General features: G+C 38.7%; 1 protein-coding gene across 1 annotated transcript in view; it reads right to left on the bottom strand.

Annotated features, from left to right (window-relative positions):
- Positions 1–26,456, bottom strand: part of rspo2 (R-spondin 2) — a 63,118-nt gene that overhangs the window by 32,175 nt on the left and 4,487 nt on the right. The window contains exon 3 of the mRNA XM_088306915.1: positions 1,191–1,379. Within this exon, the coding sequence (XP_088163041.1) occupies positions 1,191–1,379 (189 nt within the window). The remainder of the gene's footprint in view (positions 1–1,190; positions 1,380–26,456) is intronic.

The raw sequence follows: 26,456 nt of genomic DNA, 5'->3' as shown, positions 1-26,456 counted from the left end.
CTACATGTTCATATTATGCCTAAAGGTTTTGGCATCTTCCACTTGGGCTTCATTTTCAGGGGTTTGGCTCAGAGAACCATGACTTCAAGTTCCTCTCTGTTTCCATAAGAAACACTCAGCCAACACCTCCTGCCCCATGCAAACCCATAAAGGATCGCTCTCACACTCTTGCTCAATCTCTCTTTCTTCCATTCTCTCTTTTGTAATTTGAACAGGGTGCTATATGTGGAGGTGAGGGAGACATTCCATTAATTGTGTTTGGAGTCCATTGTTGGCGGGTGACCAGTCCATAGTGCACCCCGCCTCTCGCACAAAGTCAACTGGAGCGAGATCTCGCACACAACAAAAGTGAGGATAAGCTGTATAGAGAGCTGAATACATTTTAGAGTTTAAGTTTAAACAAAAATTAGTAACATTTCAAATGTCATCTATGCGAGTTAAGGTTTTACCGAGCTAAAATACAATACATGTGGAAGGGTTTTAAATTTTACATTCAATATAGTTTCCAAGAAACAATACGACAGTATAGTTAATGTTCAAGTAGAATAATGGTTATATTATACAGTACTCGTACATGTATCATATGCTTTGTAACTGGAGAAAAGTTTAAAGAGTTTCATTTAATTAAAATAAATACTCATATAGATTACTCATATTTAAACAGTATTATGACTCTTAAAAGTTATTGCTTTATCAAACTGTTGTCAGAATACACTAGACAGTGTGGAATCTGGAAAATGTTGCTGTAATTGGCTAAATGTTCAAAGTCCAAAATGATTGCCAATAAATAACAGTCTGGTGAAAGTCTTGAATCCGCAAGCTTGCAAAAAAATAAAAAAAATTCAATCACATGGTTAAAACTTTGCTCCTTCTCACTCTTTATGGATCAATCTGAGAAAACAACTGAACTGTATATATATATATATATATATATATATATATATATATATATATATATGTATATATATATATATATATATATATATATATATATATATATATATATGCCATTTTTACATTTATTGTACAAATGTTTAGTATTGTTTTTAGTATTTATAAGTATTGTAAAATTTCTGCTGCCTCTTGGCCAAGTTGATTTTTGTACAGTGGTCGTCGAGGGACTGTTTACTGACTGTTTTTTTCAGGTCATGAAGTACAAAAAAACACTGGATAGTAGTAGTATCACTTACTTGAACACATATTGAGTTCGGGGCTGCGCATGCCGTAGTAACCAGCTGGACAATCATGAAGACATTCGCCATACTGTCTCATCCTTTCTCTCCGGAGAAAGAGGAAAAGTTTGGGCTGGCAGTTCACACAGCCGTTGTCTCTGGAGCACACTGAGCAGCCTTTACAGATGGGGTATGCTCCATAGCTAGCTGCAGGACATAAAGAAGAGGCAATCAGCAAAAAGGGGAAACATATTTAAGACCTTAAATTGCACAAACTGTAATAATTACTTTGTCTTCAGATGCTTCCATAGAAAAAAAATGCTCTTTGGTTCACCTCTCTACATATCATTTGCTCCGTTTTTTTTTCACTGAGTAAAAATGCATGTTTGCAACAAACTCAGAGTGCTTGCTTTTCCCATCATCTTTGTTCTTACTGGGTGCACATGTGATCGCTCTGTTCACATCTGACTACACAAACCACTTGTCCTCATCGGAATCACGGGTGAGACGCAGCCTATCCTCGCAAACTGGATGTCATCAGTGGTACATTCACACTTGAAACCAACAGCCACTCAGACATACTGTGCATTGACACCGATGGCAATTTAGTCTTTAGTAAACTAAACATGCATGTCTACAATGTAAGAGAAAACACACACAAGCATGAGATTCTAACCCAGAACTCCTTATGTGAGGCAGACGTACAAACCAGTACATACTGCCAAACCAAACAAACCACATCTAGAAAACGAAAAATAACTTGAGTCTGATTAAAATTAAAGCATGACAGTGTGAAACCATTTTGTGTTTTCATATTAACCATTTGCCAAGTCTTTAGTTGTATTTGGCTTTTTCTCTTTTCTATTTCAATGCATTAGCTACATCAACTCAAAGTGGCCAATGAGTGATGAAAGGAATGGGGCATGTCTAATAGAACAACAATATCTTGTATATTCAAATGTGGATGGCTAGAGTACAAGAATTTTTCAGCAAAAACGTAAAACATGTACAAGCTGGATTCAACGCAAGCATCCAATTCGGGAATTTGTCACTCATGCAAACTTTGTTTCCCCCTTCTAAATGTTGATTAGTTATGAATGTGATGTGAATGTGATAATTGTGGTCAGAGCTGGCGTCCATGACGATTCAGTTAAGAAACTAGTCGAAAACCTAAAAAGCCACAGTGACTTGACTCAGATCAAGCTGCTTGTGGAAGACTAAGAGTCCAGTAGAGACAGCCGTTTTCCACGATATGTGATTTTCTGCGTAATGTCCTCAGCATTGCATTCACCGGAAAAAAGTCCTTGGGCAAATCCAGTCCGTTCAAATATGGGAAATGTCTGTTGATGCTCGCCAACGCTTAACTATCCAAGGCAGTGACCACGCAACACTGCCGATCCAACTCTGCGCTCTTCCATAATGCTTAATAAAAGACTGCACACTCAAAAAAGTGGACAAACTGTAAAAGACAGAACAGAGCATGCCTACTTTATTGGCCATGGATCATCAGATTAGATTTTGCTAGACAGATTGAACCAGACTAAAGTGAGAGCTCATATGGCCCAGTACAAGCATTGGTTTATAATCATGTGAAAGCCAGTCAATTGGTGCTGCTGTTATTGTGTTAATATTCTAGAAAATATTTACTTTTGTATGTGAGAAGAAAGTCTTTGGGGGGTATACTTAGTGCCATAATCTTACACAGAATTTCCTTCAACTAAAGTTGATAAAACTCAACGTGTCTTCATATGAGGCCTAGGAAAATGACAGTAATTCAAAGTTTTATGTTGAATTTGGCCACCTGATTCAGAGCTGCACAGATTAAACAAAGCAAATGAAGGAGCTGGGGTCTATAGCGGCACCCGATTTGAAGGAGAGTTCAGGTAGCAAATGGAGATACTTGCTAAACTGTGTCGTAAAATATTTTCATGTTCATTGGTCGTTTAGCTGCAACACTTTAAACATCTGCAATTTAATGATGATGTCAAAGTCATGATGTGGAAATTTTGCTAAGAATGCCAAGACTGAGAACACATCTATTTTATGACTCCATTATTGGATTTCATCATGTTGTGCAGGTGTATTGTAATGCTGTAGCAAGTAGTCTTTTCAGCTGTTTTAGTGCATTTTATACTGCTATTTTACCATTTGACACATTTCCTTCTCTAACATTGTCAATCTGCAGTAATAAAACTGAATTTACATTAGTGCATGCTAAAAATCCTGCACTGACAGAAAAGGAAAGACATCTTGGCAAACGTAATGAACTTTGCGGCTGGAAAGCTAATTCTCTGGCTTCTTTTGGGCTGGCTCAAACCTCCAAATATTGCCTGTGTGCTATCAATAGAATCATTAAAATAATAGTAAAATTTATCATTTTAGATCACTGGTTGGTCAGACAACAAGGACATTCATCGCAACAGAATACAACTTTTCCAGATGGATCAATTTCACTCTTTCTTTTGAGAAGACATTCGCAAGGGCCTTATCTTTGAGAATTTGAATTGTACAATATCAGATGTTTGATACTGGGCAGCAGAGCCCACGTCCTGGATTGAGCATGTAACTGGGGCAACAAAGGAAAAGAATGGCTGGATAGAGTGGAGACAACCGTTAATGCTGATGTTGAGAGATTAGCCTGTATTTGTCTGTGGAAAGGTTTTGAGGTTCAGGCCACAGGTATGTCAGAAAGCAGGCCATATTTCACGATGTCTGGAGCTGCACTCTCCGCATACAACACCAGCTCATGCGCACAAATCCACCAGCAGGTTTCAGCAATTGTAAAAATACAAACCACTTGTGAAACTGATGGAAGAACCAAACTGAAATTTAAGTTAGGAGCTAATCTAAAAAGTGTAGAAAAGACTTATTTAGAAGAATTTTGCAACATTTGTGAGTAGAGAGATGATGAGAAACTCGATGATGCATCAAGCATGACTGACCTAAATTGGCAGAAATATATCCTTCACTGTGTCGTGCTATGGATTCATGTTTTGACGACTGGACATGGTCTTCTATTCTACACATTAAAGTCCATCTTTTTAAATGTCTTTCATATTTTGACACATGCATCTCTCTGTCTTGTCGACATCATGTAATGCCACTGATCTTTTGTTGTTTGTTTTATTTTAGTTTTCCTCTGACAGTCATTTTGAAATATAAGTGACTTAGAGCTACACATTGTGTGCAAGAAAGTGTTTGTGTGAGATTATGTATTTGAGGTTTACCATATTGAATATGTTCAAAACTGGATATAGGCCCACACGATATTTGAGGTGCCACTCCCAGCATTCGATAAAGTGGATCGTTTTTGGTTTCAGCCGCAGAATACATATGATGGGAAGCAAAACAAGTCCACATTACCCACTTCTAACATTCAAAGTGAAAATTCCACTGAGCCTAAAGCTTTGTATTTATGAAAGACAGGGTCCATGGCATCATGGCAAACACACATCAGGGTGAACATCAATGAAGAACCCCCTAGTGAACATTTCTTACTCAGTCTGACAGGCCTGCAAGGCAAAATAACTTGTATTATAAGGCCACTGGTCTTCAGGAACCACAATAAAAAGTTTGAAAATATCCTGTCTAACTCGTCAACCATCTATTGTGACAGCTAGATTATGAATTAATGTGGTGTGCTACACGGATATTATATGTGATTTGGACTTTCAAAGGAAAATGTAGTCAATGTGCACAATATGTTTGGAAAGAACAGGTCAGCAATTTTAGTCTTATTTTGCCTTTTTTATAATAAATTGGTCAAAGAACAAAGACACACTCACACAGACACACGCATAAATGCACACACACCCCCACGCACACACACAAAAGAAACAGTGAGGAATTCCTTATTTGTATCCTAGACTGATACATTTGGGTTTGACACCAAAAAATGGATATGCAGTTAGAGATCAACATTTCGGCTCCAGGTATTTACATCTGGATCTCATATAAAACTTGGAATAGGAGCATTATTAGGAACCAAACATCACATTTTTGTTGGGCAAAAGAGAATAACACAAGCCTATGATATCACCAAACTTTGCCATTCTCTTTTTTCTTCTGGCTTTTATTTGTACTTCTTGTAGTTGTTGATGTTTTGGGGGTGGGCAAGTTCACCTCTGCCCTCTAGAGGTTGTTGCTGATGTCACAAACTGTTGTTTATTAACTGTCACAGTTACCAATGCCGTTTTCTTTGGATTTCACATTTGATGTTTGTTAGTTAGTACACCAGTGGTTTCTTTCTTCTTCAGGCAGGTCCAATGGTGGTACTGGCTTTGGCCAATTTTTGGGCAATGGCTCTAATTGATTTTCCATCTTATCTCAGTTTCACAATTGCTTGTTTATCACCCACTGACAACTCTATTTAATATGTCCAGTGCACCTGGTTAAACTATAATACAATAAAAGTTGTCTTTTTTCTGAATATGATGCATTACTTTTGCTCACATGAAAACAGGGGTGCGTTCATACAAATGTCCAGTGGCCTTGCGTCTGCCCATCTTAACAGCCAGACTGACCATTGCGAAGTCATAGCTGGTTCTCAGTTTGTACTGATTTTCTTATTTAAATCACTTCTATGGAAATGCTATGTGACCTTACAGAGGCGACTGACAAATGTGTGTGCGTGTGTGTGTGTGAGACTGTGTCGCTTAAAACCTGGAAATGTACTTGTCGTTTGTGTGAAAGCTTACATTGACGAAGCCATCTTCCAGGAAATGTGCCAAACACAGCACAATTCTGGCCCACTGAATTCCAACGGAGCCAACAAAATGAAGAGACGGTGGCCACAAGACGCCCACATATCGGGAACTAATCAATCAGAGAAAAGCTGTTTTCCATATCAAATTAAGGCGAAAACAGACCCAATCGAAGCGAAGGACCTCTAACTCTTCATGTGAGCATACATTAGAGACTGTGTATCCGTGGTTTTCTCCAATTCCTAAATTCACTTCAGCGGTGGCACTCCTCAAGCTTGCATGAATACCTCAAACGAGCAATGAAAAAAAATAAAATGCGAGCAAGTTAAGTTTTCATTGTATTTCCTTGTACTCATTAATAGGAAATTTGTTATACTGTTTGAATGTTAACATGCATGGATGGGCATTTTATAACATTTTGCCGTTCCGTCTTCGGCCCCCTGCCGTCAACCTGGGCACGCTTCTGTCGTTATACTTTCATCCTTATTCATAAAAGTAATAGTCCTCCGCCCCGTCCGTCTTCGTCCCTTAAAGAGAGTCCTTCCTTACATTTAACCCAAAAAAAACACAAAAAAAATAAACAATTATATATATATATATACGTACATATATATATATATATATATATATACGTATATATATATATATATATACGTATATATATATATATATATATATATACGTATATATATATATATATATATATATATATTAGGTGTGGTGCTACGTGGCCCACTGGTTAGCATGATGCACGATGGCCTCACAGCGCAGAGGTGCAGGGTTCGATTCCGGCTGTGGCCTTTCTGTGTGGAGTGTGTATGTTCTCCCCGTTCCTGGGTGGGTTTCCTACAGGTACTCTGGTTTCCTCCCACATTCCAAAAACCCGCTTGGCAGGTTGATTGAACGCTTTAGTGTGAGTGCAGATGGCTTTCCGTCTACATGTGCCCCGTGATTGGCTGGCGACCAGTTCAGGGTGTACTGCGCCTACTGCCCGCTGTCAGCTCGGATAGGCTCCGCGACCCTTGTGAGGAGAAGCAGTTCAGAAAATGGATGGATGGATCATAGGGCTGTCAAATTCGAAGCGTGAACTCAAGATTTTTTTTTTTTAAATTGACGAAATAAAATATTTTAACTCAGTTTTATTTACTGAGAAAATAATTTGCATACTTTGCAAAACCAAATTCAAATATTAACTGTACATCTTAAGAACATTATCTACACCCTGCTCAAGTTACCACTGGGCCTTGCAAACAAACAGATGTCTTAGTTTTTACAATTGTTTCTAAGGAAAATGCCTGTAAGGATGACACCGCTTAGATCGTATTCAGGGATCAAAGAAAGCTATTAGAACAGTCTTTGATTTAAAATACACTTAATATTTGGTGATTTTATATTAATTACAAGATATTATTTGAATAAATAAACTTCGCAAAAAATAGTAGCTGGAAAATGTGATTAATCACAATTAATATTTTTCAGCCTCAAACAATAGATGAACCGGAAGTACTGCAAGTTTTATTTATTATATATTTTTTTTGTTAATCTGTGCGGCCTGCCGCAGCCTAGTCCATAGTGAGTCATGGACCGGCACTCAGCCATGGCACGGTGGTTTGGCGCCACTGAAATAAAGAACCCAAAACTTTTTGTTCCTGTTCTCATGTTTTCCTTGTACACCTGGAATGGAAATCGAATCATGCAAACTGAATGCAGCTAACCAGGATCCACACTATAAGTTGCTTTTAAATGCCAACAATAAAACATGACTGAAGAAAGAGTGATATCATTAATTGATATAACAAAACTATTAACATTTGCTTAATATTTGATAGTCAGCATCTGGTAGAATGGCCATGCTTCAGATTTTGAGTAACAACAGCTTTCTTGAATTCAATTATTATTTGACCAACTATCTTCTTAGCCCAATGTGTTAGTATAAATTCACCAGTGCTCCAGTTGAGAGAAAAATTTGAGTTTGCCAAAGACAACAAGACCACGCCCAGCCACTGAAGATGGACTGAACCAAACCAAAGCATTCCAAAACTAACTACAGTGAAACCCCGCTACTTCGCGGTTCACCTTTTGCGGGTTCAGTGCTTCGCGGGTCTAAAAAATATTCGGGGGCATTGTAGTTTCGCCGAGCGGCACGAGGGGGCGCTGGAGCGGTTAGACGGCCGGCGTGCGCCGAAGAGGAGAGTGGACGAAGAAGAGAGTGGACGAAGAAGAGCACGTTCCCCCGGACACGATTGGTGGCGACGTTTCGCGCGGTTCGGACCGTACCAGAGCTCCGGCCGGCGTGCGTGGCAGTTAAGCCGTAGAGGAGCACCTTCCCCGGGCACGGACGGGCGGGGTGAAATGAAACCGAGTTCAACCGAACGGAGACGCGCTTCGGGGAAGCAGGTCCGGCGTGCGTGACAATTAAGCCGGAGAGGAGCACCTCTTCCGCCCGGGCACGAGCGGAGCGCGAGGCTGTCAGTTATGAATGAATAAATAAATAAATAAATAAAGAATGCCACCTTTCATTTCACAGGGCACACCGGATGGCGTACCAGCAGGTAAAAGTCGGAGTAATTAAATAAATACAAAAAGAATGGCTGGGGAATAAAAAAATAATACGTTTTAATAATAATTTGTTTTTTTTGTTATAACATGAATTTCACTCTCTCTCTCTCTCTCTCTACCCGTATATATATATATATATATTTTTTTTTTTTAAGCATTTTTGAAGGTGCGCCGCTACTTCGCACTTTTTTTTTTTAAGCATTTTTGAAGGTGCGCCGCTACTTCGCGGATTTTCAGTTTTCACGGGTGGTCTCGGTCCCCATTAACCGCGATAACCGGGGGTTTACTGTATTAACATCATACAGACTTCTGAAAATGTGCAGAAAAAGTCATTGATCTGACAACTGCTACAAGAAATTTACTGTTTAAAAAAATGTTGGCGAAAAAGTAGTTATAGGAGTGAGGCATGTGTGATGAAGGCAATTTTCTCTTTCAATTTAGGGAACAATATGTTGCACCCCTTTCCAGCTGGAAATAGTCAGGTTCTATGGTCTTAGACTTTTCTCCCTGTTTACTTTTAACTGATCATATTGTCTGCACATGTTCATAATTTCAGACTGCTCTGCTGCTCTTAGTAATTTAGCAAGAATATACAGCAAAAACACATTTGGAGTGAGAAATATTAGCCAGGCCAACAGAGTCCTGTTATCCACTGGGTGACATTTGAGTCAGGCACTCAACTGCAAAAAGTGACTTAATTACAATTTATGGAACACAGAAGCTCAAAGGAAGTTGGTTAGTTTTATTCACCAGGTTGCTACCAATCATGTGCAGACCCACGGAGAGAGTAGTGGTTCACTCAGCTCACTATAGTGCACTGTGTGTGGGAGCTAAAAATTAAATTTCACAAAAATTATATTAAAAAGTGAATTGTGTTTCAATCTTTGAACAATGCAGTAAGTGAATTAGAAAAGTCATGAGGAAAATTTTGACATAAAGCATTTTTCCAAAATATCACTGAGGGGGAAGGGTCGATTCTCTTTTGGTTGTTTTCTCACAGCAACTAATGCAATTTGTGACTGAAATTTTAAGCCAAACTACCTGTAAATACCATTAGCCCAAAATGTCTTCTTTTTCATTCATCTTTTGTTTTACGACATCTTCCTGTCAAGAGGCACATGCCATCAGTCGGCAAGTGCTTTTATCCTTGCGATAGTGATATCCACTACATATATTGTGTTTGGACAGAGCAGGTGTAGGAGCACTTTATGACACTGAAGAATTGAAGCACAGTAGGAGTTATCTGATGACTTACAATGGCGGACTGTCTCTTTCTGGGTAGAAGCAAACATGTGGTTTGCTTCTTGCCAAATCTTCCCTTCTTTTGCCCATACATCTTTATTCAATCTTTCTTATAGAAAAGAAAACAGATGTTACAGTGATTTGCCCCAGTTGAAACCCCACAAGTCCTATAAATCAGCTATTGAGTCAATACAAAAAACACATTTTCGTCAATAAAGATGATACATTTCAAACGTAACTTATTGCGCTGGATGAAATTTTATATTACGACTCAATGTGGAAATGTGTCCAAAACACCTTAAGGCGAGTCCAGAGCTCATGAAAGCTACATTTGGAAATGATTAGTTCAGCTGTGCAGTAGGTGTTTGCAAAATAAAGTCAATTTGTTAGGAAATTAAATTTGATGTGACTTGACTTCATTTATCAAGAAGAGCAAAGATTAGGGGCCTGATTTACTAATATAGTATTCCAAATGGGAAGTTTTAAATTGCACTCTAAGAGATTGCTCACACTGCAACAAGTTTAAAAGTGGTGTGACTGCTGTCGTGAAAAGACGGTTTTGCAGTAGATGATTGTACCACATCAACAATTTGGAGGGCACCACAAATGTTAAACAAAGTATTGAAGTAACGTGATTGGAAGTGATATTGGAAAGGACAAACCAACATATATATGATTAACAAAAAATAAATCTATCACTGAAAATTTTGGTGACTTCAACAACCTCAAAAAGGCGTTTTGTTTGCTTTGACTCATACTTAAGTACTTGCCACTCAGTTTTACAGTAGCTGCCCATTCTGCATGACATTGCATTAAACATTAAAATGGTTGATATTTGCATTTTTCAAAACTGCTCAGCAATTGTCAAAATGCAAAGAGATGCAGAGTAGGAAGTCATACTGTAGGTGATATGGCGAACCGCCTTCTTGTGATTGACTCCAAGACAGGTCTTAAACCTTTTAAAAACTCCAAAATTCCATTGGATACAGTAGATGATATGTCATGGTAATTTTTGTTTTTGGCATTTCGGAAATTTTTACACAAGCATAAAAGACCGTTTCACCCCATCACCTCTCATTTTACCTTTGCTTCCTCACCATGGTGACACACAACGGTGACATTTGCACTTGGCTTTTCGGCATATTATAGAAAGATGCAAAACTCGCCATTGCACTTATCTTAGGTTGGACTAAATATATTTTGTGGACTAAATTAAACAAGTCTTCATTTACTCCTATCAGAACACGCAAAATTAACTGCATTAGAATTTTGCTAATTTGTGCCCGGTTAGTAGATGAACTTCCATTTGTTCTTATGACAAATCAAGCTTGGATCCATTTTTGCATGTTTAAACTTTTAGTAAATCAAGCCCTTTCTTTGCACTGTACATGTAGATGATGTATGTGCTTTAGGATGTGGCCAGAGAGCAGCAACCTTTATTTTAGACCAAAGAAGTGGGAAATGAGCTTGCCACAAGATTTTGGACCTGAAGACTTTCATCCCGTTCGCACAAATTTAACATTTGTGATATCAGATTGCATTAGAAGGCCTTGCCCACAATCTCGTTCACTATGTCCGAAAGTTGTTTAATTGGATTCAGGTCAGGACTATCAAATTCTTCAACACCAAACTTAACCTCGGCCACATTCTGGAACAATAAAGGGTTCCCTTTAAGTGTTCCCATAAAGTTGGTAGCACGGAATTGTCCAAAGCATCCTGAAATAATTCACCACAAAACATCACACACAAAAGAAAAACCCAATGGTTAACAAAAATCCAGAATCCTTCCATTGTCTGACATATAAAGATTTACTCTTGTCTATTCTATATTAGTGATTATTTAAAGGTGATTACAGTGTTGCATATACAGTGTTTTAAAGTTATACCTGTTCATATACTTTCTGAAAACTAAGAAATTGTTTCCCGGTATATTGTAAATAGTGAGTGCTGACTTGGCTTCAGCGTGAAAGTTACCGTAGAAAATAATGAGATGATGTCTTTGTGAACATATAGATTTTTTTTTTTTACAATCCTTAAAAATCCTATAGGATCCAGCTTGCTTTTCAAAACTAAAACTCTAGTCTTGTCTAGAATACAACCTCGGTAATTAATTAATGGCTCTGCTAAATAATTGTGATGCAAAAGGAAGTAGGGGATCCAGTATGCGCCCTGAAATCTGCTCAAGCTGTGCGAGAAATGTGTTTCCCTTCACAGGAGAGAGGAGAAATAGGTGGGTGGAGTGGCTCTGATTACGCCACATGTTGGTAATTCACAACACATAAAACTCACACCTAATTTTCACACCTGCAGCTCAACATGCTCTAATAATAATAGTCGAGTAATAGGCTAATAATAGGCTAGTAATTCACTCACTCACTCACTCATTCATAGTTGAATGTGTCTCCTCTGTAGATTTGCTTCAATGTCGGCCAACAATACGTACATCACAGGAGAGGATCCGTAAACTGATGAGCATGTTCTGAATATTTGCACTCTATGTAGCCTTGCTCTCTTTCTCACCCAAAGAGAGTCTGTACCATTTGTCATAACGCTGACAAAACTTAGCACCACTTCCAAATCTCACATCTGAGAACCAAAAGGTGTTGGATGTGGATCATTCCTACAGGCCAAAAAGTGTAAGCTCCAGATGGGAGATATATGTCTTTTGACCAGGTGGCTCACAACATCAGATTGTGAATCATTTAAAATGGGCATGGGTGAATCCATAAAAGTACCTTCAGTGTGTTATTGTTTCTTACTGATTGACAGTGCCAGCAGACGTAGCCAAATTCATTCAATAATAAATTGTATCATAGACCTACATATCAATGGATGAAAATGTTTACAAACAAGTACTTCTATTAAAAAGTAAAAAAAAAGCTGAATAGTTGAAGCAGAAAAAACAACAGCCAACACTGATGTTCACCAAAACATTTCATGATACAGTAAAGTTTGTTAATGATCATTATCCAATCATGTTGTCACTATCTTAAGATGTTTCAATGGTAACAAGTCAACCAAAACTTAAAAGTTAAATACTATATATGTTTTAATGTGTTTTGCTTATGTTATAAACGTACATTTTAATAAATCTTCAAACACATTTTTATTCTTCAGCATTCACCGCAGCATTATATTCCACATCTGATTTAATGTTTTACTGATTCTTGAAATGTTTTAATAGCTTTATATTAAATTGTTCTATGTCTTATGTTGTTTTTTTTTCTTGATTTGTGTACAGCACATTGTTTTTAAGCATTTTATAACTGAACTTGGGTTGTTTCCAAATTACATTGCAGATTCAAATATTTGATGCAAAAATCTTGGAAGTAAGTGCAAAGTGTTGAAGAATAAACAACAAAAACAAAAGCCCACGCGAAACACATCCTCACCACACTGTTATGTGCAGCAACCATCTTCTAGCACACATATGGCAACAAGACTCAACATGATGGCTTCTACAAACTTCTACCTCATTAACCTTTTAACAAGATACACCCTAACACCCCACCTCTCCCACCAAGGCCAGGAGGGAGATCTGAGGTGATCACCAAGGGTCAAAAGTGGAGTGCACCACAGGGGGACAGATGGCAAAGTATTGGTCTCAGTTTCACACATGGTGCCTGCTACAAAAAAAAAAACAAAAAAAACCTAAACATTAAAATTTTAGCTATCTCACCCAAAATCAGAGATGACTAATGCCGATAATAGGTTCCTCACAAAAGTGTTATAAGTGTTTTTTTTCCTAAGATCAGGGGCGTAAGTCCAAACTTTTTTAGTGGGGTGGCCAGGGAGACAAAATGACAAACGCACACACACACACACACACACACACATATATATATATCATTGCTGTAGGGTGGAATCCTCGTACTGTGAAAATGAAAAACATTACAGGAAGAATAAAAAAACTCACTTTTCACTGCCTTTTTGAGTTCCCAGGAACTGCTTCATTCAAGTTAAATAAAACCTTATATTGCTATTGCATGCACAATTCAACAAAATATTATTCAAATTCAAACAATATTATGTTTTGGCGATGACTGGGTAAAATAACGCGGTACTCGTTATGTTTTCGTAATATTTCAGTTACTGAGTCTGCTAACGCATAAAAATCCGAGCTGTCACAATGGCGTGAGTCTCGAATAAATACTGCAAACCCATCAGATTTAAAAGAAGACGTGTTTTAAACAATAGAAGAAAATCGTTTTACAACAATAGAAGAAGTCGCTTTGGTTTGGCGATCGTGCGATTACTGAAACACGTCATTCAAAGGTTTCTCGATGGATTTATTCACACTATTTTGAATTTCTCACCGACAAGGACAAGGATCTAACTCCACGGTGCACTTTATACTCTGGTGGGAGGCCGAGGGAACTGTCTACCACTAAAAATAGTACTCGTAACCTCAAGAAACACTTGAATCAAGGGCACTGCACCCTCAAGCTACAGTCCAGTGAAACAATAAATAATAATATAATAAATAATATCAAATTCATATACATGTAGATGGAAATAATACAAGTGAAACATTTAAAAAGCTTAACTCAAATCAAATACTAACACATTCACAGTGAGACATCCTGTACAACTTGAGTCTGCTTTTATTTTTAACGACACTAATGGACTGTCATATTACATATTCATAAATTTGCATTTATGAAAGATTTACATTGACAGCAAAATTGCTTGCAATTCAAAATTGATTTGTGCAAGAGTCGACAATGTTAACAGTGTCTTACCTCCTTATTCTCTGCATACCATGAGGGTAATTAATACCGAGTTGTCCTCCTTTATTTTTCAGTGTTCTATCAGACAGAAAAAAAAATGCCAAAGATGTGGACAAAGCCTATGAAGTGATGGAAAAGGAGCTAAAGAAAAAAATTGATGCCCAAGATTATGTGCCTGCAACTGCTGCTATCTCGAGTGTCAATCACAAAAGAATCATGGATGTGACTATTTACTGGTTTGATGTTGGTACGTTACAGCAATAGCTTGCAAACGATTCAGGGGCAGGAATACATACAATGCAGTTGTAACAGGGGACATAACAGAGGGAGCTCGTTGGAACTCGTTCACTAATGCCTATGCACAAATCATTGAAATGTGCATGTGCCAACATCAATTAGATGAAAACGCAGCTTCAGATTAAATACATGAACAAAGAGGAATACCAATTTCTCAAAGATTACTGTACCCTTTTCCAGGGTGAGGACGATATTTTTTTTTTTACGGTGCCCTTCAGCCTACTTTGGAAAGTTAATGGCCAAAACCTTTGCAGTTAAAAATAGAATATCAAAAATGACCGCTTAACTGACTGACATCATTGTGAAAGCAACCAAAAGCCGCTTTACAGCAACGCTCGACTTGAAGGCTGCATTGCTGGCTGCCGTTCCACCGCCAAAGTTTAAGTTACGCTGGGTAAGTGAGAAAACAAGAAAAGACTGCATTAAGTTCCTGCTCACTACAGAGTACAGCTCCTTCCCAGAGGAGCCTTCAGCCCAGATGCCTGATCCTCACCCAGCTGCCGCTGCCGGCCCCAGTAAGGATGACTTTTTTTCTTTTGATGCACATGTTGATGACGCCAATGCACCCATGTCCGTGGAAACACAAGTGATAGATTATCTTAAATCTGCCCCTGTAATGGAAAGCCTTCACCACTTTCCAAGAGTTCAAAAAGTGGCACTCCGCTATAACGCAGCAACACCATCCAGCGCACCAGTTGAAAGACTTTTCAGTGTTCACCCCAAACCGTCTTGGTGATGAACGCTTTCAGCGGTTTCTCCTGTTGTGCTATGACAAATACTTCAGTGGTATGGTGTAGTTCTGCAGAGCCGAAAGATTAGATCAAGGCTAAATGCACTCAGTAGTTCATTATTATCACTAGGAAGATTATTTATTAGCTTTTATTTGCCTATACGTCGATATTGTCTGTTCAGACTGTTAATTTTAAGACCAAACTATTAATAATCTATAAGCATAAGCTCCTGGTAATGCTTCTGGCTGAAATAAACTATATGTTAAAATGTTCAACATAAGTTATTTATGCTGCCCTTTTCTATTATTTTCGGGCAGGTTTGTTGCTCAGTTTCCAAAATTCTTAGCAACCAGATGGCATGTTTTGTAATTGTTATAGCTCATTGCTGAAGTTTACTTTTTGTTTTTATTATTGAACTAGCATGAGCTATCAACATGTTTAATTACACAAAGATGTGTCTTTGTTGTTGGGCTTTGTGTGGTTGCACTTTGTTCCTCAGGAGTGAAATAAATGAGGCATGGAAAAAGATTTGTGTTGTGTCATGTAATGTTTTTTTTCAATATATTTACATTATTGTTAATTCAACTATTCATAGCAACCACAATTTGCAAATGCAACATAGACCACATTAGACTTTATCTTATTGTGCCCCGCCCGACTATATAATGAATTACAATTAACTGGGGGGAAAAGTAACTTAATGGGAATGTAACTCATTACTCTTCACAGACGGCAATATTGTAAACACAAAAAATGTACGACTTTCAAATGCAGGTAACTAGTAATATGTAATATATTACATTTTTGAAGGAACTAGCCCAACACCGCTTACAGGTCTAAAGCCATGAGTTATCCAATGAATAAAACACTGAGGCAACTCACCCTGTCTATTAAGTGGATATTCCTATGAAACGGAGACTTACCAAAGTGACACACAAGAGTCCTGCAACGAAGCATCACAGGGATCCATTTTAAACAAACAAGCCAACTTAAATGTTGGGAACCTTACTATATCCACATGTTAAGAAAAAAATCAAGAAGTTAAATAAAGGTGACAATTACACCACACAGCTGCCGCGGAACTAAGAAACTAGTTTTGCAGTTATGCAACACTTCTCAATATAAATATAAATAATATATAAATTGCGTTCAAGAGCGACAGTGCATTGTTTTTCACGCTACTTTCACACATTTTAAATTGGCAAAAAATTTGTTAAAATTGACTCATTAATATTTGTTATGAATTAAAATGATTAATTCACATCCATTTGTGAAAAAAATTAATATGACAATAATTGGACATAAGAGGTTTTCGCCTGATATATATATATATAGCATTCAGGATGTTTGCCGCGAGGATTATCCACGAGTATTTTACAATACCAATGCTTCTAAAATCAGGGTTGTCGTAAATATTTGTCACCTGTGGACATGTGGAGACTTTTCTGTGGTTAAAGGTTATGCAAATAAATTTGAGATGATTCTCAAGAATCTATTGTGTTCATATGTTGGGGACCTCCTGTACTTTTACTCAAGTATAGATTCAAAGTACAGTACTTAATTCAAGACTGGCCAAACTCAGTAACAATGCAAACGGATGACTGAAACCACACAATTACATCTCCCTTAACACTTGTGATAAACAGATAAATTGTATCCACACATCAAGCAAGTGCTTGGTGTTCAGTCATCTGGCTTCACTGTTATTTCATTACCGCAAAACTGCTCCATAATGGCTGGCACTACCCGGGCATTGTACCAGCAAATGAATTGAGTTGGAGCTCCAAGCACAGCCCCTAGGACCGTGTGTGTGTGCGTGTGTGTGTGTGTGCGTGTTTTTCATCTGTGCCATGTGGGAATAGACTCTTCGGATGAGCGCCATGAGGCAGGAGTGTCCAAAAAAGTCCAAATGGATCACATCAAGCAAAATGAAAACAATGATGTGCAAAGTTAATTTCCTCTCAGGAAAGTACTGTGATTCTGGGTGTAGAAATGTAAAGCGCTGCCATGATAAATAATTCGGCTTAAGCTTCATAAGGTGTGTGCAGACACAATATGTTCTTGTGAGAATGTCATTATAAATAATGTGGAATTCAAGCAATATATGTGACATGGAAATAAGTCTATTTTTCAGCAAGATGTTGCCACAGAATGCACTTGTACAACGATGAAGAAACACTAAACTAAAAATGTTAATAAAGTGGTATATCATTGAGGTTAGGTGATTGTGACTGTATGATGTTTAAAACACGAGAGAAAAACATTCAGTTTAAGAGTATTTAAGTGTATATCAAATAAACTGATAAGCCCTCGTCTGGCAGCAGGTTGAGGCGGACAAAGTGAGTGTATAAGTTCCTGCAAACAGACTCCACAGGCGGATGACGTTAAGTTGGCGAGGGAGATCACCCATCTGAGAAGTATAATCAACACTTGGAGACCACCTTTGACCACAACTGTTCGTGTCCGTGTGTGACGCATGACCCAAAATCACATTAGCGTTACATGCCCCTAAACTTAGACGGGGCTCCAGCAGGTTGAAGATTTCGATCATGTAAAAAGAAACGCCCTCTGTGCGCTAGTTTTTACATTCAAGTGCAGCTGCGGCTCTTTATGCCTGACTTGCATGAGGTGACTCAGTATTTTTTTTTTGGTTTGTTTTGTTTTATAACAAATCCCCAACAGGATCGGATACAAACTGTGCCCCTCTTATGCCTTCAGACCACAGTTGATTATTCTCACATCATCACAGACAGTCCTCTCTACTCATGCATATTGATGCACGCACGCACTAGCTAATCAGCCCCATATTGTCTGTTGCTCTTCACTCCTGTCCACTACCACAACAAAGCAGTACCCACTTAGAAAGTAATTAGCCAGTAAACATGTAAACTGCACGACACCTTTCTGAAGATAGCCAAACCATGTAACTCCGGCTGCAAACAGCTGTTTACTTAACCAGGACTGGTGCTTGTGCTCGCTGGCCCCAATTCAAATAAAATAATATACAGTTAAGAAGTCATGTAGCACCTGTGTATACGGCAGGCAAAAGAGTGGAGATTCACAAATCTTAATGGATTTATTTTCAGTTCAACACACTTTTATTTAAGGATTAAGGATAAAACAAGCCTTTAACATTTATCACAGTTTTTTTTTTTTTTTTTTGCAAAGTCCAGGATCAGAATGCATTGTCTCCATAGTGCAACATTTACAATTCCATTTCAGTAAATCTTGTCACAAGCTCACGCACATGCTTATGTCAACAGCTCGGCAGTGTATTCATCGGCTGTACTGTGTTCACAAAGACAACAATGAGAATGTGCATTTAGTGGGCCAATCACAGTACAGTGAGATGATCTTAATCAAATTTTTTAAAGCATTGTTTTAGTGCCATCTTTGGGTGTGGAGGCACTGTGCTCTAGAACTACTTCAAAGCAGTTTTTTTTTCCACGTGTGGATCTCATCTGGAGGGATTAACCAGTGTCACATACTGAGGACATTTAAATGGAAAGTCAATGCTGAATACAAAACAAAGGTGAGGTGATCAAAACATGAGAAGACACGTGGACACGATGTGTCACTTTGGTACTCATTAAGTCATCCTCTCTCCACATTTGTTTCCTTTACCAAGCAGCTGTTACGCATTTCAATTGTGCACTCCAACTGCACTACTACTAAAATGTGTGAGAGTCACTTCTTTGGGCCATTATCCCGGGCTATATAAACAGTCCTTGACATACAGATGTATGTCATATTTTATACCTTAAAATAACTTTGGTTCGAGTCGAGTTTCTGGCTACCTAAAAATCTTTTCACCCAACTGCACTCACCCATTTTATGTTCACCAGATGGTTGTGATCTTTGCTAGCTGTTTGGTTTCCAGCTGACAGTGAGTTCATTGGCACTTTTTTTTTTTTTTAAAACTAATAACAGACATCCAAAACAAAAGAGCCAAGTCAAGCGACAATCGAGGGACAACTCTCATGGCATATTGTCAGTCATCTGAGCTCCTGCTAATATAAAGTTCTTTTGACAAGCAGTCAGTTGTTTTGGCTTACAAGATGCAGCTGAACTCATAGCTGTGATTGTGTGGAAATTTTGTAAGGGAGAAAAAGGACAATATTATGCACCATATAATACATCCACTATATCTGAAAGCTGTTTTCAAAGCAGAGTTGTAAAAACAAAGCATTGACAGGCAAGGTGCTCTGGCAGAATACACTTTAGGCTACTCAGTCTCATTACATTATTGATCCAACAATGTTGCACGGTACCTCTTCAAACCAGGAGTGTCAAACATATTTTGTCTCAGGCAACATTGTGTTTCATTCTTCCTGCATATACATTGTACTGTCCTCGCGAAGACGTGGGTGAGCATAGTCTAAGCTAGACAGCAAGCTAAACTATTGAATGATGCAAGACGTCCTCTGGTTGTTTTTCACTTTTAATGGGAAATCTTGACACCATTGAAAGAGTGAAACTAAAAAAACAAATAAGATTAAACTTGCCTGAAAGGCAGAACATAAATGTATTATTGACTCATAATATTGAATGCACACGAAAAAATTGTTTGATAAATATTTTTTAAAAAGTCAATGAAAACAGTTCTTGTTCATTTCATTTTAAAATGCTGTTTTTGTAACGTAACGAATGCTCATCTCTCATCTTTTTAAAAGTGATGCACATTTTGCTGTATAGCCTGCCACATAAAATAGGCCTTGAGTTTGAGACTGGTCCGTGCATTAAACAGACTGATGCATGTCTCATCAGTTGCCTCTCCCACTGATACGGCCTTTGTATAATAACGCACGTTCCCAATGTGCCTTTTATTATGACCACTTAAAGCTACAGCAAATGACCCTCCAAGACCTCTTTACATCTGACAAGCACGCTACGTTTCCCCTTTCTGTTACCCGCCCACCCCCACTTACTCTCAGAGAGACAATGAGCTCAGCATCAAGGCCCAGTAATGACTCCCAGCCTTAGTCCTGATTAGAAACATGCCGGGTGCTTCTGCACTCCGCAGGCAGCCATGAGGCCCCCTCACAACACAAGGCACAAGAGTTTTGAGAACACAGCTGAAATAGATGTGTAAACCTCTCCCCCTATTTCATTCATTGCTCCTGTACCAACTAGCCCAACACTAATTCCACAGACAAGCTTTCTGCGAGCCCAAAGGTGCCCTGTTACCAACATTAACCTCAAACTCTATCTGAATCATGACCGAGACACAACACACAACTGCTTGCAGCCTCTGACTGGAGTATCCTGGCGAGTCTATATTATTATTATTATGATGATGATTAGTATTATTATTTACATTAAACTCTTCCAGCATTTAGATTAATTTAGACTCACGGCACTAGCAAGCCACACAGATTTAAGAATTAACTTAGTGTATCACCTAATTGGACAGATTTGTCACATCTCCACATGAGGATCTGCTACATCACTCAGCAAGTGGGCAGCAGCAGCGGTTAATGCGCCCTTACCTTTCTTAATAGCCATATTTGCGTCACAAAATTACAGGCGAGCTCTGCAGAGAGATGCTTTTATTGCATCTGACCAACTAACTTCCTCTCAATAACAAAAGCATTGCATGCTGAGCTGTATTTTGATGTGGTGTGTCAGCATAATTAGAGGTCCCATAAAGGCAGGGAGATGGGGGCGAAAGGGAGTCATGTCCATCTGTCAAGTGTTAGGGAGGTGGGCACAGGGTTTAGCAACCAGGGTCCTATTGCTCACTGTTTTTAGGGCCGAAGCCACTCAACTGATATTATTCTAGCACATAGCGCCAAAGTGTGGATGTGCGCGTCTCTGTGTGTCCATGTTGATGCAATGTCTCAAGGGGCCTCGAGAAGTTTAGAATTACCATGCCTCGCAGATCAATGGGCAATGGGTAGTTATCTGCATGCGCACGGAAGAACACAATACAATGATATGGCAAACAACAGCAGATAGCATGCATTGCATTTTCTAGAAACATTAGACACTAAAGTTACAAGATACAGCTGCTGCTCACTAGATTGGATCAAGGTGACATGGTAATTTAAAACATTGAACACCTATCTTTTTGCCAATTGTTACTCACAAATTCACCCAATGTTTGAATGAATTGGATATGTTTTATTCTTGTGGAGCTATTTCCTGAAAATTCGTCTATTCGTTTCAAGCAGTTTATGGTCATTCAATAATACTTCAAGATGCCACGAGAGGGTGCCAAGGTAGTAATCCTGTCAAGTAAGTAGATTGAAGTGATACATCTGACTAATATACTAACATCTTTGTGCGTTGGGAAGGAGATTAGGAATAGCCTGGATTGCTCCAGGTTATGGAGATTCTTTGCCACATGTGCTTGTACCGTTCATTTACTAGTATTGCCATCGTTTGAAATGTGGAGCAGAGTTGCCACAGTGATGCACTCAGTCTCTATGATGAAATTCAGTAGATTCCTTCTTCTGAAATGCTGACATCTTCAACTTTAAAAGGACACTAAACAGTTTCAGAAGAGAATATTCACGTGTCCACAATACCACCTGCATATATATATATATATATATATATAAATATATATATACAAATTTGGTTTGACATTTGGAAGAAAAATAATGACAATTGGAAATATTTCATCTCATCCTCGTTTTTTTCTGAAGGTTATGGAATGTCACAACCTCTTTAAACCTGCTTTTTACGCCAACAGAAAGTGCCAGCTGTAAATGAATTTTATAAATGTAAATCTTTGGGCATGATTGCTGATGTATGGTGTCAGCCGATAAGTTAGTATCTTAAATTTGAGGAAAACATGATTGTGTTTGCTGTTCACAGATGCATCTGTTAAGCCCTTTTCACACCGCACTTGCTCAGTATGAAAGATGCGCGTGGCAATGCGAATGACAGGTTTTCAGCATGCCCATATTTGGATTTGCTGACGTAGCAGTGATCAATTTAAAGAGGAGGAGGTGGACACAAGTGGTAAAGAAAACTTAATGGCTCGGCAGAAACTTGGATAGTTTAATCATGCTGTTACTTGTGAATAAGTCCACCAAAATTAACATTAAATCACACCACCTCCTCTTATCCAATTGGTGGCATATGTCTGACGTTACGACACGCGCTGCTCTCGAATCGAACATTTTCAAATTTGAGGTGCTTTTACCATGCAATGCCACCCAGCAATGCCCCATTCTGTCTTTCCCCACTCCCCGGCCCTCACCACATACACAATAGATGGCTGTGCTTTGTAAAATACAGTTTGGAAACGACTTTTGGCTGTTTGTACAATATTTTTCTGTTATCCATTGCGCATGCTCACTCTCAATATATTATGTTTAGAAGTGTATGCATTATTTTAAAAGTGTGTTTAGAGACATTAAAAAAATCTGGGACGCATATTGCTTATCCGGAATTTAACCCCGACAATGGGGGGTTTTGACTGCTCACCTGTGGATGATTAAGAGTCTTCAATTAACCTTACATGCATTTTGGGGGAACGTGGGAGGAGTACCCAAAGAAAACTCCACACTAAGATATTCCAATGCAGTTTTCAACCAAGACACCTCACGGTGAGTGAAACGTGCATTTTATTCAGACCGCTTCAATACACCGTAGATAACCTATCAATACATCTTTACAGCTGACATGAACACTATGTTTTCCTTTTTTGTTTCCCACCCTCTCCAAGATTGGAACACATATCTCTTGACTGTAATCACTACTCAACCATGGTGCCTGAAGATATGGTATGCTCATAATGTAGTCAATGTAGCTATACTATACGTGACTGTAATCATGCCCATATATGGTTGTTCCTTCCTGGAGTTGTCAAGCATCTATTAGAAAACTTATAATGAGCAATACTTTTCCTTCCTTGCATAAGAGCGACTACAGCTGCATCTCATTTTTTCCAGTTAAACAAAGTGGTTATCTTGACACACCGTTGTCTTGGCTTGAAGACAAATGTATTTATGTTATTAGTTTGGTCCAGGTGTGTATTTAGTGAACAGCAAAATGGTGGAAATTGGACGATTTAAACAATTCCCATGATCAGATTAATTGGTGAAAAACACAATGGCAGCCTATTGTATCCGCACCATTACGTTAACACAGCTCGTCCCTGAATTCTTTTCGAGTTGTGTATTACTAATGTGAGAGGAAAGTAGTCTGGAAGTGCCTTTCACTCCAAGCCTGAGGGCTTTGGGCAGTTCTCCTACCTGTGAAACACTTGTATGAGTCATTTTTTTTTTTTTTTCAAAAATACGTCTTTTGTGTTGTTTTTTTATGCGTTAGTAATGATCCACGCATTAGAAATTTTACAGCCCAATAAACTTGCGACATTGGAACCAAATTGGCTGCTCATACTTAGTAGCTTTATGAGGAAACATATTGAGGTGTAATTGCCTCAAGGGAGCACGCACTTAAGGGTGCAAGTATACAGTAGGTGTGATTTAAGCAAATCTTCCTTGCATTCAACAGGGACACTGAACTTCTTGTGAGCAGTTACAGAGTTTCCAATAGCCACATTAATATGTGGGACACATAAGCGTTTGCGTAATACTTTCATTTCATTTCATAGTTCTGAAAAATATGGTTTTACACTGTGGTATAGTGTCACTTAAAACAAAAACATCTGTTTGGCACTCAGCTTATTCAGCATATGGAGTCCTGTCATGAAAATGATTGAGAGTGGAGGAGAAGATCCTGTTGCGTACCTCCTCCACCCTCCCTCCCAAAAAAAGATAACAAAGACAACTACCGTTTATTGTTTCAAACTCGCTGGACATAACTTTAAGTACACCTGAACAATCCAATGAAATTCAAAACTTACACTATAAAAATGTAAGTGGTAGACAAAAAAATACTAGGCCAAAATAGTAATATTTTCCCATTTCAAATGATTTAGTAAAGAAGAAAATATTAATTGAACAATTTGGTTTATTATGGTGGTTGTACTTTGCAGTGGTGTAAAAGTATAGTGCATTATAAATAAAGGTGCTTCTAATATGGTTGTTTGATGACAATCAATGAAGAAAATGTAATAGTAGAATATAGCACTACTTTAATAAATGATCTGCATGCAGATGATTTCGTTTTGTAAATCCAGATAAAATTAAGTACACTACATTTTATTTGTCAGTAAGACAGTAGGCCTTACTTGGGGCAATTGTTAAAGATACAATATGAATCCTCCATCCCATCCTCCTATAGTAATTTGTATTTTGTCCCTTTAATTTGATTAGACATAATTTAATTATTGAGAAAATCAGCACAATGGATAATTAAAAAAAAAAAGAACTGTGTTACTATCGCTCATAAATAGTTCATGCCGCTGCATAGTTTGGCCTCTGCCGGAACTTTCAGCCACGTAGTATGGCATGCGCACACTGAGGAACCTTTCACCAGTTTCATCTGATACGCTGTGACTCCAAGCAGGAGCCGACGCTACAGACAAGGTCAACATTTGCGGGTTAGTAGGTCAAACAAGGAGCTAGTCTTTTGACAGAGTACGGAGGCAGGGTCAGACTAATGTGATTTATCAATACAGCACAAAAGTGATTCATTGTCCGTCATATCGACTGTGATAATCCACAAGATAGGCTGTGGTCATCATTGCCTAATGAGTGAGGAGGTGTCAGGGGAAGGTGAATAGAGTGCTTGTCAGAGAGAGTGTGCATCATTGTTCTGTGCCTGATACACTGATTCGAGCACCAAGAACATGCACCTGCAAGATGACCTTATATTTGTCTGCTGTTCCGCAACTGCTTCCTACTCTTGCACAAACACACCCACACACATTTGGATAATGGAGGGGCCTGAGAAAAAGAGAGAAAAAAAAAGACAAGAGTTGTGTTGCTGGGGCTTGGGTTCAGGTCAAGACTCTGCTCGCTGTAATCCCTCTCAGGTGATGCTGTTCACATTCAGCTCGTTCCAGCTGATCTGCTTAAAAATGCCTTCCTCACCCCGTAAAAGCTCCCCCACCCTTTTCTCACCGGCAAGGGTGATGAGAGTGAGGGAGGGCTGCTGCTTTTCCTCACCCATCGAAAGCTCAGATCATTTTTCATCCTTTCTGCAAGGCCATTAATGAGCCAGTTAGCTGGTGCCACACAAGAATAAAGTCAACAAATCTTGACAGTTTTATGGAAAGAAGAAGGTCAGGATGCAGGGCTCTCACATCACCTGGATTAGACGAGCATCATGTGAGAGAGCAGTGTCAACAGACAAGCCATCTGAAGGGCTCCCTTCCCTTTTTCCAACGGCTACAGTGGCGATGCGGGTTATAAAGCAGCCACTTGGAGCATTCCCTCGCTCATCAACATATTATATTGCACAGAAGTGCCGGGTTCCAACATTAACACTGCCAACCACAAACTGGGGATTTTGTGTAAACTTTCATCACACATAGGCCTGCTTTTCAGGGCCAGGATGGAGAGGAACCGTCTGAGATTTTATATTAGGTTTGTGTACAATACGTCTACAACTTCTTATGAGCGCTTATATGGGCAAAAATTTAAAATACAACATACGGGGGTAAAACGCAAGTTTTTCAAGTTGAAACAGTTTCCAACTCTAATGCTTGTCTAATGTCTGGCCTTATTATTCTTTGTTGAAATAAGTGCATAATCGGCTTCACGTCATCGCTATTTTCTGTGGATTTTGGCATCAAACCACATCCCGCAATCCTTGTACCGACTGTCCTTAATGGTACAAATATGTCGTGCATTTCTCCCTACACGGTGCTAGGCCACAGTTGTTTCATCTAAACACTTTCATTCTTTCTTTAAAACATCTGGAGATGCAGTTCAGCAACACATCACTGTGAATTGACCATAAAATAATTGCAAATTAGCTGCAGACGTTTTGGTATTCAATTCCGGGCAACAGATTTGAAGGGGTTAACAGTATCACGTGGCAACTTTTCACCACTCTGACTGCTACATATTCATTACCTATTATAACATCTGTGTTGCTCCTGGCAGTGCTACTCAAGTGTGATTTTATGTAGTCAGCAGGTGGCATCATTATCCAGCA

The sequence above is a fragment of the Idiotropiscis lumnitzeri genome, chromosome 10 (genome assembly GCF_059441095.1).
Source record: "Idiotropiscis lumnitzeri isolate Australia: NSW breed Sydney's pygmy pipehorse chromosome 10, RoL_Ilum_1.0, whole genome shotgun sequence".
Classification (NCBI taxonomy): Eukaryota; Metazoa; Chordata; class Actinopteri; order Syngnathiformes; family Syngnathidae; genus Idiotropiscis; species Idiotropiscis lumnitzeri.
Note: the sequence above shows the minus strand (reverse complement) of the source record. Positions and strands in the feature narration are given on the sequence as shown.